A 17,809-nucleotide genomic window follows, 5' to 3' on the forward strand; every position below is an offset into this window, starting at 1 on the left:
CTCGGTGGGGGAGGGTGAGGACTTGGAATTTGGGTGTTGGGGGGGTGTGGTAATGAGTACGTGTGGCTGTGGGGGGTGGTTGAGAATGTGGTCACACTTTACATTGCGTGGAATTTCCAAGGGTTCATGCTTGTTGATGTACTTGAGTTACTTTAAGATTCAAAATCCTTTTTGCCTTAATTATTCATTTTCACAATCATTAAGCCGATGGTGCTGAAAAACTCGGCCATGTTATTATTAACCTTATTAGCTTATCTCGAATTGGAATTCCAGATATGGTATTGTCATCGTACACCATCATCCGTCTGTCTGTCTCCTATTTCCACTTCTTGCCAAACTGTTGGGATGATCTGGCTGAAATTTGGCAGCAGGGTTCCGCTCCTGACTGCTAACGGGGATTTGCAAAGCTCATTTCAGTCGTGTGACTTTGTCTGTCAAAATGGCCGACTTTGCAAATCCTTTCAAAAATCTTCTTCTCCAGACCCACCAGTCAGAATGTTACCATATTTGGGTTACAACATTCGGCCAGGGTAGGGATGTTAAATTGCATAGGTCATTTTGTGACCGAAAGTTTGTCAAAATGGCTGACTTGGTCATTTTTTGGGTAAATCGCATAAATTCCTTCAAAACTCTTCTTCTGCAGACCCACAAGTCAGCATGCTACCGAATTTTGGTTTGAACCATGAGAACAGGGTCCTGATGTTAAATTGCAGAGGCCATACCAATCACGTGACCAGAAGTGTGTCAAAATAAAGTCGTGGGTGAGGGAGCAAATGAAGTCGCTGCAACCTCCATCGTGTGTCCCCTTGTCCACCTGGCAAGTTCGGTTGAGATTGGCTGAGTATTATTGAATGCATCATGGTCAGACAGACAGACAGACACCAATTTGTGTATTTTATAATGATTGAATAATATTGTTGCTGCAGTTTTAGAAATGTTCCCTCCAGTTTTATTTGAATAATTGACGTCGTGAGAACGTTTAATGGATTTAATTTGTCAATGTGTGACATCATATTGTCCAGTGTTTGAATACATGCTGAATTCTGACACATTAAATATGCATACTCCATAGAGATCACCAAAAGAGAAAAAGCAATCCATTAATAAACTGTAAAAATTTAAACAGAAGCTCATATGATCTGCAACCACTTCTGCACTTGGCTATAAGTTAACAGCATTTGTTGGAGTATAATTCTGATGACAGTCCTGACGTGTATTGATTGTCTCTCAATTGCAGCTCCACAAACGACATGTCCATATATACAAATGTTTTGTGTTGCCGAGTAACAAACTCGACGGCTTTACTGTACAGTCGGGTAATGACTATTTTGATGACAAAATTGCTACAACCATGTGCTTTTCATTCCTTTCATCATCCCTGCACCTGTTGACAGGAAATGTGAGTGGGAATGTGTCCCTCGGCTTGAGTGTACGGATGGTGGAAGGACCTCTGGATTCTGGTGAGCCAGAGCGTGCAGAGCAACGTGGTATGCTCCTCGGAAGCTGTGCGGTAATGCTGGTTCTGCCTGAGAGGATGGAAGTAGGCTCAGAGGACAATGCTCTGCTTGCTTCACGTGTACAGCTCCTTCAACTCTTGCAAGCAAAACCGCTCCAGCCTCCCCTGCCACTGGTCGTTTTAGTTCCTGACGGAGCTTTGAAGGAGGGTGGGCAGTGCTTAGAAGAAGGTAGTTTTCACCACAACTGTTTTTATCCTGTTTGCTGAATGTTGTGTTGAGTAAAGGAGTAACCCCCCCAACCCCGTTGCTCCACCCAGGCCTGCAACTGAATGGATTGGTTGAATTACAGCTGGTCTCAGATTTTCGAATTCTACACCTTCCGTCAAGTACCCCAGATCTTGAAAGCTCCATGCTGGTAACAGTTTACGACATGATGTGATATTTTAGATTAATGGGACTTGAACTCATGTTCAATCTTTGACATCTTTCTAATCATACATTTGCAATTGTAGGATTATCCTTCATGTGAACTGCTCAGAATCCATCGCCAATGATAATATAAAGCTTTAATAGCGCTGCTCATTGCTAGCCTGGTAACTCTTTGTTTTGCTGAATATAAACAGTAACGAGGCAGTTTATTCCTACCGGGTTGGAGAAAATTACCACGATGCAGATGCTTCGACCTTTCCCTGTAGAATGAACAGACTGAAAATGCACTTCCATCTCCCCCCCCCTTTTATTCCGACTTTTTTATTTTTGTGATCTAAGGCTCATGGGGGAGCTGCCTCACACACACGTGGACATCTATACGAACACACGTGACAAAACACAAGACTGTTGGACAAGACAAACACAGCCACTGAGCTTGGGGGAAGTGCCATCACTTCCCGTGGTACTCTAGGTACGAGCAACATCACAACAATGGTGCAGCTCTTCTCATCGCACTCGATGGGGGCATTTCCTAAGAAGGAATTTCCTCCTTCCCATGGATGCCACCCTATGGGGATTGGCCATGCTCTGAACCTTTTAAACGATGAACATCAAGCAAGGAAGCGCAAAAGTTCCTGAAAAGGATTATTTTTTAATAAGTTTTTTTTTTTTTGGAATTCTTTCGTCTGACCTCCCAGCTTCGGAAGGGATACTTTAACCATTGCACCACCGAGTCTGGTTTCTTAGAAATACATTTGGAGTTTTTCACGTCACTCTTTGTGGTCTCCTTATTCTTCCTTTCTGCGATTACGTTATCTGCGGTTACGTATGCAGCAGCACATGGTTGTACGTATGTACGTATGCAACACATGGTTGCAGGTCACATCATTTGCTGGGGGAGCAGCTGTGCCACTGATGGAGTGCCCCCTGTAGGTTAGAACAGAAATTTGGAATTTGCTGAGTGCCGGTGATAGCTCTCCTACTCTTCAAGAAGGACAATCTGAGATCTTTAATATCCACCAACTCATGCCAGCAGACGAGACACGCATTTTAATCACCTCCATCCGAGAGATGACACACATTGATGCCTTGCTAAGCATGCAAAACACCAGGATAACAGTTTATAGCTGTGCCGAGATTTGAACCCAGGCAAGGCAACCTAGAGGTGAGTGTGCGTACCTCTCGGGCAGGGGTGAGCAATAATTTTTGTCGGTGGCCCACATAATAATTTTGGTATGTCGTCGCGAGCCGCATGTCTGTTTTGCAATAAAATTACCTCACCATCCAAATAATTTTTGAATAGATGATGTGTGAATGGTTAGTGTCATTAAAGTTTTAATGTTGATATTTTTGCATGATAATCGCAGATAAGTGACTCGTGAGTTTGTGTTTTCCAGATGGTCCAATTGTCTGTTGAAGTAAAAATAAATAAAAAAACTACTTGAGCAACGTAGTCTTTAAATATGTGCCTGTCACAATACGCAGCAGGTGTGTGTGTGGGGTCCGGAAGCAACCAGAGACGAGACTGGGGATTTCGTTTTCTGGTCCATGACCTGGCTTTATTACAGAACGAGACGGATAAGAACACGACAAAATAAAGTAATGAAATAAAAGCTTCACCCGATCCCTCTCACAGGTTCACGAGCATGAACACAACAAACGAAAAAATAAAAAAAATAAACAAAACAATAAACTAAATTCAATATCCCCGTCGAATAAACTTAATAGAAAATAATCTTTTTTAGGAACTTTTGTGCTTTTTTTCATTCGAGCAACTATCTCATCGAGCTTTCTCTTCATCAGTCATGTTCTTATATTTGGCTGCATGTTTGCTTTCAAAGTGTTGAGTGTACGGTCGAAGTGTCCGTTCAAGTTGTATTCTTTGAATACAGCGACACTTTCCTTCCAAACTAAGCACACAGCTTTCCCTGCTTCATCTATAAAGAAGTATTTTGAAGTCCAGTCCTTGTTAAACACTCAGCATTCAGCGTCCACTTTTCTCTTCTTCGATATAAAAGTCATATTTGCATCCCTCCGCTGAAGTGCAACAAATGCAAATTCCTTTAAAACTGAAAACTATATCGCTAATTTTTGTGCGGCTCCCATGGTAAACCATTGGCTGCTATGATTAGCAACAAAATCATTACAACCAATCATCGGCCTGTACCCTGCATATAGACATTGCATTGTTTCCCTCATGTACTACGTTCACAGATAAAGTAAATTAAAAGTCCCACAAGTGTGACTGTGTTTCAATAACCATTTTGATCCAAACTCAAAGATCTGGTGATTGTTTTCAGGGCAGAAGAATATAGTTTGGGCTGGGAGTCATGGTGGGCCGGACAAAAATAATATATGGGCCGGATCCAGCCCGCGGGCCGTATTTTGCCCACCCTCATCCTAGGGCCTTGGCCATCTTGCCAGCCCCACTCTTGCATGTTGGACATCCACCTCATTTATCACTCGTTAATATGACCACCTTTTTTGAAGCATTTCTTAGTAGTAACAATGATGAGAAGGAATTATTTGACATTTTCATATTATGAAATAGTAAGTGTTTTTTCAATGGGGCTTGATGGGGAGGAAGTTTATTCTGGTTAAGTGCCAACCCTTGCAAACTCTACGGCAGACCGCCCCTCCCACATCGTTTATGCTTATTATTATAGAGATAGAAGAATCTCTGAATGAAAACCTGAATAGAATAAACCTCTCGACAGAATAACCTGAAAACTGGATGTTTCCGCGAAATAATAAATCAAACTCCTGGAAGTTGTACAACTTGTCCGGGAGAAGAAAAAAAAAACCCACTCCTTTGCCGCTCCCTTGAGGAAGGGGTGTTTCTAATAGATTTTTGTAGATCATCGCAGAATATTTCAGTCGATCGCCGACAACAATGACTGCGACAGAAAGATCGAAATATCGTGCCCCGTAGCAAGCGCCCCCCCCCTTTCCCTCCCCGGTCCATCGGGATGGGCTGTGGAGGGTGAAAGGCAGTGGGGAGGGAGCTTATTCTGGTTAACTGTGCACATTTTGCGTATTATTATATAGATTGTTGCCAGTGTTGACACAAATTGTGTACCTGAGGCCATTTGGCCTTTCATGACTTTTATCGTTTCCATCTGCCGTTGATGAAATGCACAAATTGTACTTATCCATTCACACCTTATTTTCATTTTAAATGATAAATCTAAGCTTTCAATTGTTTACATTGACATTGCTATGCTCTGAAAGGTCTCCTCTTGTGGAAAAAAAAATGAAATCACGACAGCCAGCTTAATGCTTCCCCTTAAAGACAGTGACTGCACATAATAAATTAATCATCTTACAGGGAACTTCAATGCAGATGCCATTAGTGCCATCAAGCCTACACAATGATTGCCAACCCATGGTTGTTTTTCTGTGTCTGTGCTCCTATTTTTAAATGCTGTGTCAAGCCAGGAAGCAGCACCTACCATTTTCGAAGTCTTTGGTATGACTCGGTTAGGGTCAGGTTCGAACCACTGACTTCCCAGACTCAGAGCAGATGTTCTAACCCGAGTCTGGTTGTAATGCTCTGACCTTTGCTGGCACCCTTTTTTCAAAGCATTTTCTGTCATTTTTTTGAACTCAATAACCAGAAATGCTCACACCACTGCAGAATTGTGTTGTCAGCCCTGACATTCAATATTTTCCATTTCAACTTTGTAGAAGCACTGTGAGGCACCATTGTGTCACTGTGCCCTTTTCAGCACTGAGCTTTTGACTGCATCTCCTCTAACATCTCTTCTCCATTTAACACTCTAGCTAGAGGAAGCTGTGCGCTGGCTGGCTGCTCGCACTCCAGCAGCACCATTGCTCGCATCTCGAAGCTTGCGGGATTTTCTTGAAGATGGCATTTGCCAAAACTTTGGCAGTCGATTTTATCCTGACCAAGCCCTTCGCCGTAAACACCACGTGCAGTCGCAGGTCAGCTTGAGAGATGGTTCGACTTTAGCACAAAATAGATACAATGAAGGGGTTATCATTTTATACTCCCAAAAGGGTAACAGATTTAAAATAGAATGAACATATTAATAACTTTCATCCTCAATTTTAAAGTGTTGTTATATGACTGCATTTGGGATTCATGTTCTCACTTTTGGGATAGCTTGAGATTGTGATGCCAGAGACAAAATATGCAAATACAGAGGCAAAGGCAGCTGGAATGTAATGGGTCATGTTATGGGTGGTAAGGGGATGGTGGGAGAGGATATGGAATTTTTGAAGGTTTTCTGATTTGTGAAATATAAGAGAAGTGAAAAGGAGCTGTGGATCAGAGGTTGAAATTGATGTGCAGTAAGATGCATTGTCAGCAAGAGGTAAAAATGCATGGTTCAATGGGAAAACTTTCCCTCAAACCAGCTCATTTTGCATTGTTTCCTGCTTCATCCACTAAATAGCCACCAAGGTGTATTATCGAGTTGTACAATGAGGTGCTGAAACATCTGGCGGAAACGGTTTCGTCTTCAAGCCTCCAAGACCTCTCATGGCCTGTATCCGAATTTGCTGTGGCCTCGCGTCCTGAAAACATTCCCCACATGAGGTGGAACTCACCAGAGCACTTGGCCTGGTTAAGAAGGACAATACTCTCTTTACAACTACCCATTCTCAAGGATGAGCTCAAAAAAGGTACAGTTTCTGCTAAAAGGTACAAAAAAGGTACAGTTTCTGCTACATACTTTATTTTATTACATTTTTTGTGCTGTTGAGGCTCTGGAAGAGCAGAATTACAGGGGGCAATGGAGCAACAGACAACTTGGCCCAAAAAGAAAACAGTGGGATGCCAAAATGGATGCATTCAGCAAAAAGAGAGGAAATGTATGAAAGGTAAAAAAGAAAAAATAGTGTCAGTGGGTCTATTAAAGGTCAATAGTGGAAATAGGAGAGATCATGAGGTGGTGTAGGGCAAAAGACCTGAAATGCTGTCGGAGAGAGTTCAAAACAATGGACGAAGGAAGGCAGTTCCAGTTGAGAAAAGGGGGACCTATTCCTGTAAGCTGCAGTGATAATACTCTTCCAATGGTTTACAGGTGACTGGGCAAGTGCAAGCAGTGCAGTGAGCTGCTATGCTTCAGTGGTGGACTCGTGTCTTTCTTCTTCCCATGTTCTCACTGCGCGTCTCGGTGGCCTCATGAGAAAGGCGTGGCAAGGGCATGAAGATCATGCGGTTCTCCCTCTGCAGTGGGATTCCATTTTGGACTGCTGCATCCAGCACCAGCTTAGTGGGTGCCATATTGACATGGCTGCCTTGATACCAGGTGATTGGATTGGATTACATTGATTTGTGTTGACTTGTTTCTTTCTTTCCTTTGTGTGACATTTCTGCAGTCATGCTAATTTCATCAGTTTGTTGTCGATTTTTAATTTTTTTTTATTGGTTGTTTCTCCACCAGATGTATTGAACAAGCATGGGGAGGTGATAGTGTACTACCTCCCAGATGAGCTCTTTGAATTTTCTCCCCCTCCCAGTTGGTTGGAGGCCCATTCACAATCTGACCTTGCTGTTTTTGAGAAAACTTTCTGCAGGTAATCTATACAAATGCAATGGTACCTTCCTGGATGCACTTTAGGATTTGAATAAACTGTGAAACATTGCACACATATAATAATGTGTGTGTGTGTGTGTGTGTGTGTGTGTGTGTGTGTGTGTGTGTGTGTGTGTGTGTGTGTGTGTGTGTGTGTGTGTGTGTGTGTGTGTGTGTGTGTGTGTGTGTGTGTGTGTGTGTGTGTTTGTGTTTGTGTTTGACCAGGCTGTAGTTTTTCATATTATTTGACGTTCGTACAAATTCTGGTGCATCAGGGGGCATCTGGTAGTGCTCCTTCATATCGTCCCAATTTTTTTTTGTATAAAACCTGGAGGCCGAAATAAAATGGTGGGGATGGAGGGAGCATTAACAACAAAGAAAAAGAGAGCATTCATCAGACATGCACATAATTATCTCAAAGTAGTTTTGTTTAGGCTGAAGTGTCACATCACCTTAAAGACTTACCAATAAATGTCTCTGTTAGTGACCTCCTCGCCCTCCCACCTCCCTTCCTCCCTCTCTCACACCTCACCCTCCTCACTCTCCCCTCCACCTTCTCTCTCCCTTGCCCCTCTTTCTCTCCCATCCCTCCCTCTCTCTCCCCCATCTTTCTCTCCCCCATCTTTCTCTCCCCCCCCCCCCCCGTGGTATTCCTATCTGCCAAGTAACGGGTGGTGTTTGCTAGTTTAAAATATTGCCAAACTTTCTTTGACCTGACATTTTGTTGATCTGATTATTCAGATGAAAGTCAACAGAAAATAATGTGAAATTGGTCTGTCTGGGTGAGGACAGAAAATTTGAATTGAAAATGTTTGTTTTTGTTGTTCAAATACGAATGTAAAACTCCTGCAGTGCCAAACTATGCAGTGTATCCCAAAATTTTGAAACACGTGTTTCCAAAGAATGTGTATTGGTTCTGAAAACACTTGTTGAAACAGATTTGAGACAGATGTCTTTGAGACAGATTTGGATAAAACAATTGCAAAACATCTTGTTGCATATCTGGGGTTTGAGGCTTGCTGTGAGGGGAAGCACTTGGGTTCCTCCCGAACGCCCGGTCCTGAGGCTGCCGGGTACAGATAACTCAGCGCACCGGCAGGTTGCTAAGCAAGCATGAATGCCAATTGGTACTGCCAATCCTGCAGGGTTACATACAGTACCTCGCGTGATACCTTACGTGTGAACGGCTGCACCTAGGAGTGTCTCATGCCCTCGATGCGTACTCTAATTACTCACCGGATCTGGTGCAGCCTAGCAGAGCTGCGAGTACTCACCAGCTAATATCAAATTAGTGGGGCAGAACTTCCCGGCTAACCTGTATGTGGACTCCACTGGACCAATAGGGAAAAGACAGAAGGAACTGGGTACATTTATAATAATAGCAATTTATTACAACCAGTGAAATGCAAATATTCACAAAAGGGTCAATAAAGGACACAGTGCAGGGCTAACCCGATACAAAGAATTTACACATTCTTAACTTACACTGACATGACAGGCGCGCCACCAGACACATACACCTGAGGAAATTAGAGAGCAAGGAAGATGAGAAAAGAACGAGGTGTTTGCGACCTCTTTGGTACCTGGCGCGGCTGATGGGCCCACGCTTCTCAGTCGCTTAAGAGGGGGAGGAGGAAATAAAACTGAAGGTGTCGACGGTGCGTGATTTTGAGTTGCAGATGAGGCAGTGACGAAGGTGTAAAGATGTGCCAGGAGGTTGGAGATGGAGCAAAGAATGTGTGAGAAGATAGGCTTAACGTGAGCGTAGAAAAACCTGTTCGTGTAATTGTTTATCCAATCTAAGGCAGCGCTCGGTCTGGTGTCTGGCTCTCCGTTCTGTGCAGCGCTCCGCTCCTGAGACTCCATTCTGCTTTGTGACCCCAAGAAGAAAAGGTGGACATATGCGAGATGAGCAGGCAGGCCAGACGATTGCAGAAAAGAAGAGAGTGGGCCAGATCAGAGCTTCCTTTTTATACTTCCCCAGTGGGGCGGCACTTAAGAGTGGAACAGGTGGAGCAATGCATGTTTCCTCACACCCTCGTTGGTGTGGGGACTTTAACCACTGTACTGGCCCTACCCCAGCAAGGATTTTCCATTGGAATTGGCCCCATTTTCTCCACTTGGGCACAACGGAGCTCACAGAACTACATTGTGGGGGGTGATCGTGCACCCGCCCATGAGCGTGCCTGCTCATCCCTGCTGGTCCCAAAAGGCGGTGGTGGTTGTTAATGATGACTGTGATTGAGCGATGGCATTGGTGGTGTAGCTTAGCGGTTGCAGTGTGGAAAGTTTGTGATGGTGATGGCTGTCGTCAAAATTGTGGCGTCAGTGGTGAGTGTAGACGAGCTTGGGTTGTGGTCTGATGTCATGGGGAATTTTGGGAAGGTGTTGTGGTGGTTGCAGGAATGTTGCAGCATTGAGGTCTGAGTACGGCGAAGGTCTGAGGTGAGCATTGCTTTGAGAATGGCACGAGGTTTAAATGGGAATGGTGCACCGATGCAAATGAGCTATCTGTTGCCGTGGTCTGCATGATTGCATGATGGAAAGGAGGTCGTGTGTGACGTAAAATAATATAGATAAGAGGATACAGATGTGAGTAAAGCTGTACGTAAAGGCCCTCACAACACATTTTGTTCCATAAACCCACTAGACGTGAGGGAAGGGCTATTTAAAATGGATACTAATGAAATGTCTCGGGACCGCTATATGTTGTCTGCTATTGCTTTGGGGAGTGACGGTTTCACAGAACCACAACAATATTTTCCATTGAATCAAAGACTTAATTTCAACCAGAATTATTTATCGACACGACCTTTTGATCACATCAGCAGTTCTACTTTGTCCTTCGACATGAGAGTCCACATCTATGTGCTGTGCAGAAAAAGGATTTTCCTATTTGTTATTGTCCTTTTCTGACTTCGAACGACCATTGTCTTGTGCTCTCTTTAATCTGCGTTGGTTTTGCTGGTTTCTGTCTTCGAACCATTGTTTTTTTTAATTTTGCTGGATTCATTGTGGCCCGATCTTCAATGAGGGTTGCTTGCACCATAAACTACCTGGCTTTCTCTGGTCCTTGATAATGCCCTCAACAGATGGTTTCCTCTAATCTCATCAACTTCCCACATGTGGTTTATGTGGTGTCCGAGGTGCAGCAGAACATGGAGTGCGAGAGCGTAGCAGTAACTCCGCTTTATTGCCCGACCGGATGTACATCAACGCCACCCCTCGCGGGCGAGTCATGATACACGGAAACCAAATCACGTGATACAGCACACTCCTCCTCTCATAAAATGACAATTCAAATGATGAAATCACAATTATAACATGACCAAACGAAACCAATCAACAGTCAAAATCCTCCAAGTACCGCGGCCGTCTCCTGACCCGCCTCGGACGGGCAGCGACGCCAGACGGCCCAGGCTCAGACGCCTCCCGGCTAGGTCGAGGTGACACCCTCGCCGGACTTGCCCCATCCGCAACAACAACCGCCCCCGGCCGACAAGCTTGCTCGTTGTCCTCGAGCAGGACTGAATCAGGTGAACACTCCGTGGGCGTTGACACGTCCGGCCCTGGCGATACAACGTCTGGCCACGGCGACATCACAGGTGGGGGTCCCACATCGCTCGGCAAGGGGGGGGGGGCGACTCTGAACAGCGATCATGCATTTGGTCCACGTGCCGCTTCCACACCTCCCCACCATCAGTCCGCACCATGCAATTCGCGGCCCAGCACCACAGAGACCACAGCCGGCACCCATTTGGAACTGTGGAAATAATCGCGCACCATGACCCGCTGTCCCACATCAAAACCGCGCAGCATCATGGGGCGCGACACCGCCCCACAAACCGACCCTCCAGGTCGCAGCAAATCCAGTCTCGACCGCAATGCCCGTCCATAGAGACGAATGGCAGGAGAATCGCCCGTGACAGGATGAATCACGTTCCTGTATTGGAGCAAAAAGACATCGACCACCGTCTGCACAGGTGCAACACCCCCCCCCCCCCTGCGCAAAGCCCGTTTCAACATCTTAACAAACGACTCCGCCTGCCCATTCGTCGCAGGATGATACGGTGCGGACCTTAAATGTCGAATACCATTCTGATGCATAAACTCATCAAATACACCTGCGATGAACTGCGGACCGTTATCAGAGACCAGAACCCCGGGTAATCCATCCGCAGTTTTCTACTGTAATGTTTGCTGATGTATGCTGCATTACTACAACCTCCGGCCATTTAGAGAATGCATTGATCACAATCAAAAACATTTTGCCATTAACCTGCCCCACAAAATCCACATGGACCCTCTGCCAGGCCCTGACTGCGTTAGGCCATAGTCCCGAAGCTTGGCGCGGGTTATCAGCATCTGTTTGGCATGTGGTGCAACGCTTAACCAACTGCTCAATGTCTTTGTCCAACCCCGTCCACCACAACAGGCTGCGAGCAAGACTCTTGGTCTTCACGACGCCAAGGTGACTGACATGCAGTTCTTCCAAACACTGCTGCCTGAACTTTGGTGGAATCACTGCTCTCATTCCCCACATAACGCACCGTTGGACCAACGACGGCTCCGATGCGCGCGACGCGAAAGGCTAAAATGCCGGTGTTGAAGATAGCTCGCTCCAATTCCCCGTAGAAATCGCCTGGATGACACGGGCGAGCACTGGATCATGAGCCGATTCCACCGCGACCTGTTTGGCCGTGATCGGCCCGCTTTGGACCTGGCCCAGCGCGAACACATCAACCCGGTCGGCCGACTCAGACACAGCTGGACCCTCCGCGCAAGGCAAGCGTGAGAGCCCGTCGCAGTTCGCATGCTTTTCGGTGCTCCGGAACTGAATATCGTAATCGTAAGCAGCAAGAAACAGACACCTTCGCTGTATCCGCGCGGTCGCTACCACCGGTACCCCGCGTTCGGGTTTCAGGATGAATTGAAGTGGTTTGTGATTCGTCTGCAAAGTGAAATGCCACCACAGCAGGTATTGATGAAACCTCCGCACACCCAAGACGAGGCTGAGAGCCTCGCGCTCGATCTGGGCATATTCCCGCTCTGCTGCGGACAGGGTCCGGGATGCAAAACAAACAGGCCGCTCGGAACCATCGTCCATCCTGTGGGAGAGCACTGCCCTGATGCCATATGCAGAGCTGTCACATGCCAATAAGAGCGGACGCGCAGGCTCGTAGCCACCCCTAGTGGGCGAGTCATGATACACGAAAACCCAATCACGTGATACAGCACAGTTTAATTCCTCTTTTGTGGAGAAAGTCATGGCTCATGTTAGAGCTAGAACACAAAAGGATCAAAACATAACAGATGAACATAAGATGTGCAAAGGAGGGAAACATACCAATAGCATAGTATGGGAACACTTTGAGGAAGAATGGGCATGAAGAAGAATGATATCAAGGGGAGGAGGAGAATATAAGGGGGGTGAATAACCTGGACACAAGTTTATACACAGCCAGAGGAGGAAGGGAAAACTTTGGATGAAACAGAAACAAAAGCACTTTTGGGGAGAGTTAATGAGATTATAAAAAATCTTGAGTGTGAATGGAGGATGACCTGAAGTGGTGCTGAACAGCCATCTTGAAGCCCTCAAGGGAAGCATGGGATTGAATGGATTGTGAGAAAGTTGGTTCCACTGGTGGGGAAAAAATGAGGAACACATGAGTTGAGGTGAGCAGTGATTTTGGATTTTGGGAGTTTTGCCAGAAGTGGGTTATTGATAGACCACGTGCATCCTGAAGAAACCTAAGGTGGGGGGGGGGGGGTTGGAGAGGAGTAGACAGGTCAAAGAAAAGGCAGAGGGTGCAAGACCAGAAAGGAAGCGTCAGACAGAAAGATCACCAACCTGTCTGCGATGTGAAAGTGGTCTGCCCATCGACTCAGTTTCATTGCAGGAGATTCCATTGATCTTGCAGGCCTTGGGTTCCATACCATCAAGCTGAGCAAGGTGTGAGGCAGTGGAGCCAGCCCAGAAGGTAGAGCAGTATTCCATCAAGTTGCAGATGAAGGCCTTGTAGGTGGATAAGTGTTCATGTGTGCCAAGGAAGGACTTTGTATGGTGGAGGACGCCCAGTCGGAGGCTATCTTTGGAAGCCAACTTAGAAATGTGGTTTGCCCAAGAAAGGTCATGGGTGATGGTGAGACCCAAAGGTTTGAATGTCTGAACGTCTTCAAGAGGATTGTTAAGAAAGAAGATGGGAGGGTTTGCCAGATGGTACTTTTGGAGAGAGAGAGAGAGATGCTGAGAGTGTGAGATGTGTCAGGACTGAAAGACATATTCCAAGTGTTTGACCAATTCATCTTTCAGTCAAGGTCTGCAGAGAGGGAAAAGGTTTCTGCCTGCCTGAATGAAGGATGGGGAATGTTATGGCAAAGGGTGGAGTCATCAGAAAAGAGATAAAGAGGATTTTTCAGAGGCAGAGAGATTGTTGATGAAGATTAGGAATAAGACGGGGCCCACAACACTGCTTTGTGACACTCCAGCCTTAACAGGGAGTGAGGATGAGGGGATTCTGATGAGAGCCACGCTTTGGCAACGAGAATTTTCTTCATGTTGTCCCAATCATTTCAAGTTGTTCCTTCAATTCTTGAAAACCACATGTCTATCATCCATAGATATTGACTCACTGGTACTCTTTGCTTCCAAAACTTGCAATAATCTATTTTATTCAATAACTTAATCCCATTGCTTTTCAGTTGATATTATTACGATAACAGATATGCAACGATTTTTTAAGTGATTATACTCTGTATAATGCAATTGTGTTTCAGGTTTACAGGGGAATTGTTTGATCAGTCACAGTCAGTGGCTGAGTCTCTACACCAGCCTCTTAAAGCATTACCAGAGGCAGTGGATGTGCTAAACAGTCATGTGTTGGAAGCCATCAATCAGGAGAAGCTGGAAAGTGAAAGGTAAGAAAACAAAAAAGTTTCCAATTGAAAACAAAACAGTTTTTGAGAGTGGTGATCAGTTTTTTTTTAATCTCTTTTGGGGACGATATCTTTTTTTTTTGTACAATTCAATAAAACGATGTGAAAGTGGTGATGTCTGTGCCGACCCCACTGTTCTCATCTACACTACTCTAATCCCCATGCCCCTTGGCTTCCCATAGTGAATTTATGTTGATAAGCTGTTGATAATGTGATGTAGATGGCTTGTGATGTGATGTAGATTTATGTTAATAAGATGTGGGGCAAGTTTGATGTGCCAAATGGCCTCCTGTGTACAAGTTCCTTGTCTATTTTTGTGTAATAGTGCATGTATTTAATTTCTTTTCCAATACATATTTTGTAGTTCATCCATCCCTATGTGGTTATCTTATCCAGTTCCTACCAGGTGAGCACCCAGGGGTATTGCCCCTATGTTTATCTCCATACGAGCGTTTCAGAAGGTGGAACAGAGTCCTCCCAGGTCTCAAAGTATACATCTCCATTTCAGTAAGGGTGGTCACAAATAATGGACCAAGGTAGGAAGTTTTGTTCTCAAAGTTTTGTACCAAGGACTCTTTTGAGGATCGTCACTGAGCCCCAGATAGCTTCCAACTGCAGGTCGTTTGTAGTGGTATTCCCAAGGATGGTTTTTAAGATCTCTGTGAGGTTCTTCTTCATCATTCCCATTGCTCCAATGATCAATGGTACAATTTTGGATCTCTTCAACTTCCAGGGTCTTTTCACACTGGAACAATTTTTGATCTTCACTTTCCAGGGTCTTTTCACTTCATTTTTAGCTCACCTGGAACATCGTTCTGGGGAGCTTATGGGATAGCGCGTCGTCCGTCTGTCCATCCACAAATACTTTCAACTTCTTCTGTGAAACGACACAGACAATTTTGATGAAACTTGACTGCAATGTTCATCACTGTGTATGTACCAAAGTTTGTTCATGGCATTAAAAAATCGGGCACTAAGGGGTCTATGGGGGTTGCCCCCCCAAAATAGGTATTTGCTTTCTTCTCACAAACTACACGTGCAATTCCAATAAAACTTGACCACAAACTTCATCGCCCATGAGGTACTAATGTTTGTTCATGGCATTAAAAAATCCATCATGGCATGGAATAGCTGTTTGCCATCCCCCAGGCAGATGCCAGGCCCATCCCCATCTCCTTGAGATGATGGTCAACCTGTTGCAACCATGAGGCACGTGGTCGGCCCACTGGCCTCCTCCACTCATGAGACTCCCTCGCTGAGAGAATCTGGTGAACAGGATCAGCGTCAGGAAAACGAGCCACATGTCCATACAGCCGCAACTGACGCTCACGGACTATGCAGGTAACAAATCTCATCCGAGTCTCTCTCAGCAACCGCTCGTTGGACACAAAATCCGACCAGCGATAGCCAAGGATTCTCCGAAGAGACCTGGTACCAAAGGAATTAAGTCTCCACGCACACGCACACACACACACACACACACACACACACACACACACACACACACACACACACACACACACACACACACACACACGGAAAACCCGATAAACTTCTCTCAATGCTCTTGTTTGACCACACCTCCTGAGCCACACAGTATTTTTCATAAGCCCCGCCCACTTTCCTACGCCACTCCCACTTTAAATAATAAATAATTGGAGGTGGTGTGTGGGTCGTGGAATCATTTTCAGGAAATAAATAAATAATTGGAGATTGTGTGTGGGTGGGGAATCGTTTTCGGTAAATAAATAAATAATTGAAGGTGGTGTGTGGATCATGGAATCGTTTTCGATAAATAAATAATTGAAGGTGGTGTGTGGTTCGTGGAATCGTTTATGGAAAATAAATAAATAATTGGAGGTGGTGTGTGGGTCGTGGAATCGTTTTCGGTAAATAAATAAATAATTGGAGGTGGTGTGTGGATCGTTGAATCATTTTCAGTAAATAAATAAATTATTGAAGGTGGTGTGTGGATTGTGGAATTGTTTTCGGTCAATAAATAAATAATTGAAGGTGGTGTGTGGGTTGTGGAATCGTTTTCGGTAAATAAATAAATATTTGGAGGTGGGGTGTGGGTCGTGGAATTGTTTTCAGTCAATAAATAAATAATTGTAGGTGGTGTGTGGGTCATGAAATCGTTTTCGGTAAATAAATAAATATTTGGAGGTGGGGTGTGGGTCGTGGAATTGTTTTCAGTCAATAAATAAATAATTGAAGGTGGTGTGTGGGTTGTGGAATCGTTTTCGGTAAATAAATAAATATTTGGAGGTGGGGTGTGGGTCGTGGAATTGTTTTCAGTCAATAAATAAATAATTGTAGGTGGTGTGTGGGTCATGAAATCGTTTTCAGCAAATAAATAAATAATTCGAGGTGGTGTGTGGGTCGTGGAATCGTTTTTGATAAATAAATAAATAATTGAAGGTGGTGTGTGGATTGTGGAATTGTTTTCGGTCAATAAATAAATAATTCAAGGTGGTGTGTGGGTCGTGGAATCGTTTTCCGTAAATAAATAAATAATTCAAGGTGGTGTGTGGGTCGTGGAATCGTTTTCCGTAAATAAATAAATAATTGGAGGTGGTGTGTGGGTCGTGGAATCGTTTTCGGTAAATAAATAAACATATTATATTATTAGAAATCCACAAAGACAGAAATGCCGGTGATTCCATTTATTTTGGATCCTTTTCACTTTGGTCAATAACGTTTGGATCAAGGAGAGATCGAAGGTGGAACGACGGTGTAGTTCCTTACAAACACTGTATACACACCTTAAATGACGGCAAATAGACACCCGATTTTTGAAGGACTACCATTTGAAAAATAAAACCTCAATCAAAAATCGGCTCGAGTAAAATTTTCTAAATATCTCGACGTGTTTAATTCCGAAGTCTCGTTTCTCTTCATTCAAAACTGAAGGACAAGTATTGAAAATACTGTACTCGGTTTTTCGGCCGCTGTACAGCAACAGGTGGTTGCAAGGCAACGAAATTCAAACGCGCACATTCCCAGACCATATGGCAACTGTTGGCAAAGTTTCATCGAAATCGGTTCGCTGGTTCGTGCTGTGGAGCCTCGCGTTGCAGACACACATACACGCATACACACACATACACACACACACACACACACACACACACACACACACACACACACACACACACACACACACACACACACACACACACACACACAGATAGACAGCAAGAAAACCCGACAAGAAGGGATATCTCATATATAGCGAATCCAATATATATCTTCTTCTTCTTTTGGGTGCACCCGTTAGGGGTCGCCACAGCGGATCATCCGTTATGATCTGCATAATGATTTGGCACAGGTTTTACGCCAGATGCCCTTCCTGACGCAACCCTGGTCGCCTCTTACGACACAGGGATATGGTACACCTATTTTAACCAGGGCATACACCGGGTCCAGTACACTTGTACTCGC

At 44.7% G+C, this 17,809-nt stretch overlaps 1 protein-coding gene across 6 annotated transcripts in view; it reads left to right on the top strand.

Annotated features, from left to right (window-relative positions):
- The window catches only part of MCM3AP (minichromosome maintenance complex component 3 associated protein), a 140,971-nt gene that overhangs the window by 109,557 nt on the left and 13,605 nt on the right, over positions 1-17,809 (top strand). For all 6 annotated transcript variants that reach the window (XM_085869667.1, XM_085869666.1, XM_085869665.1 and 3 more), the window contains 7 exons: positions 1,395-1,685; positions 1,775-1,872; positions 5,670-5,831; positions 6,305-6,533; positions 6,935-7,162; positions 7,298-7,430; positions 14,207-14,347. In XM_085869667.1, coding sequence (XP_085725793.1) covers positions 1,395-1,685; positions 1,775-1,872; positions 5,670-5,831; positions 6,305-6,533; positions 6,935-7,162; positions 7,298-7,430; positions 14,207-14,347 — 1,282 coding nt within the window. The remainder of the gene's footprint in view (positions 1-1,394; positions 1,686-1,774; positions 1,873-5,669; positions 5,832-6,304; positions 6,534-6,934; positions 7,163-7,297; positions 7,431-14,206; positions 14,348-17,809) is intronic.

Source organism: Eptatretus burgeri, chromosome 2 (genome assembly GCF_056783735.1).
Source record: "Eptatretus burgeri isolate ZD-2024b chromosome 2, Ebu_testis_v1, whole genome shotgun sequence".
Taxonomy (NCBI): domain Eukaryota; kingdom Metazoa; phylum Chordata; class Myxini; order Myxiniformes; family Myxinidae; genus Eptatretus; species Eptatretus burgeri.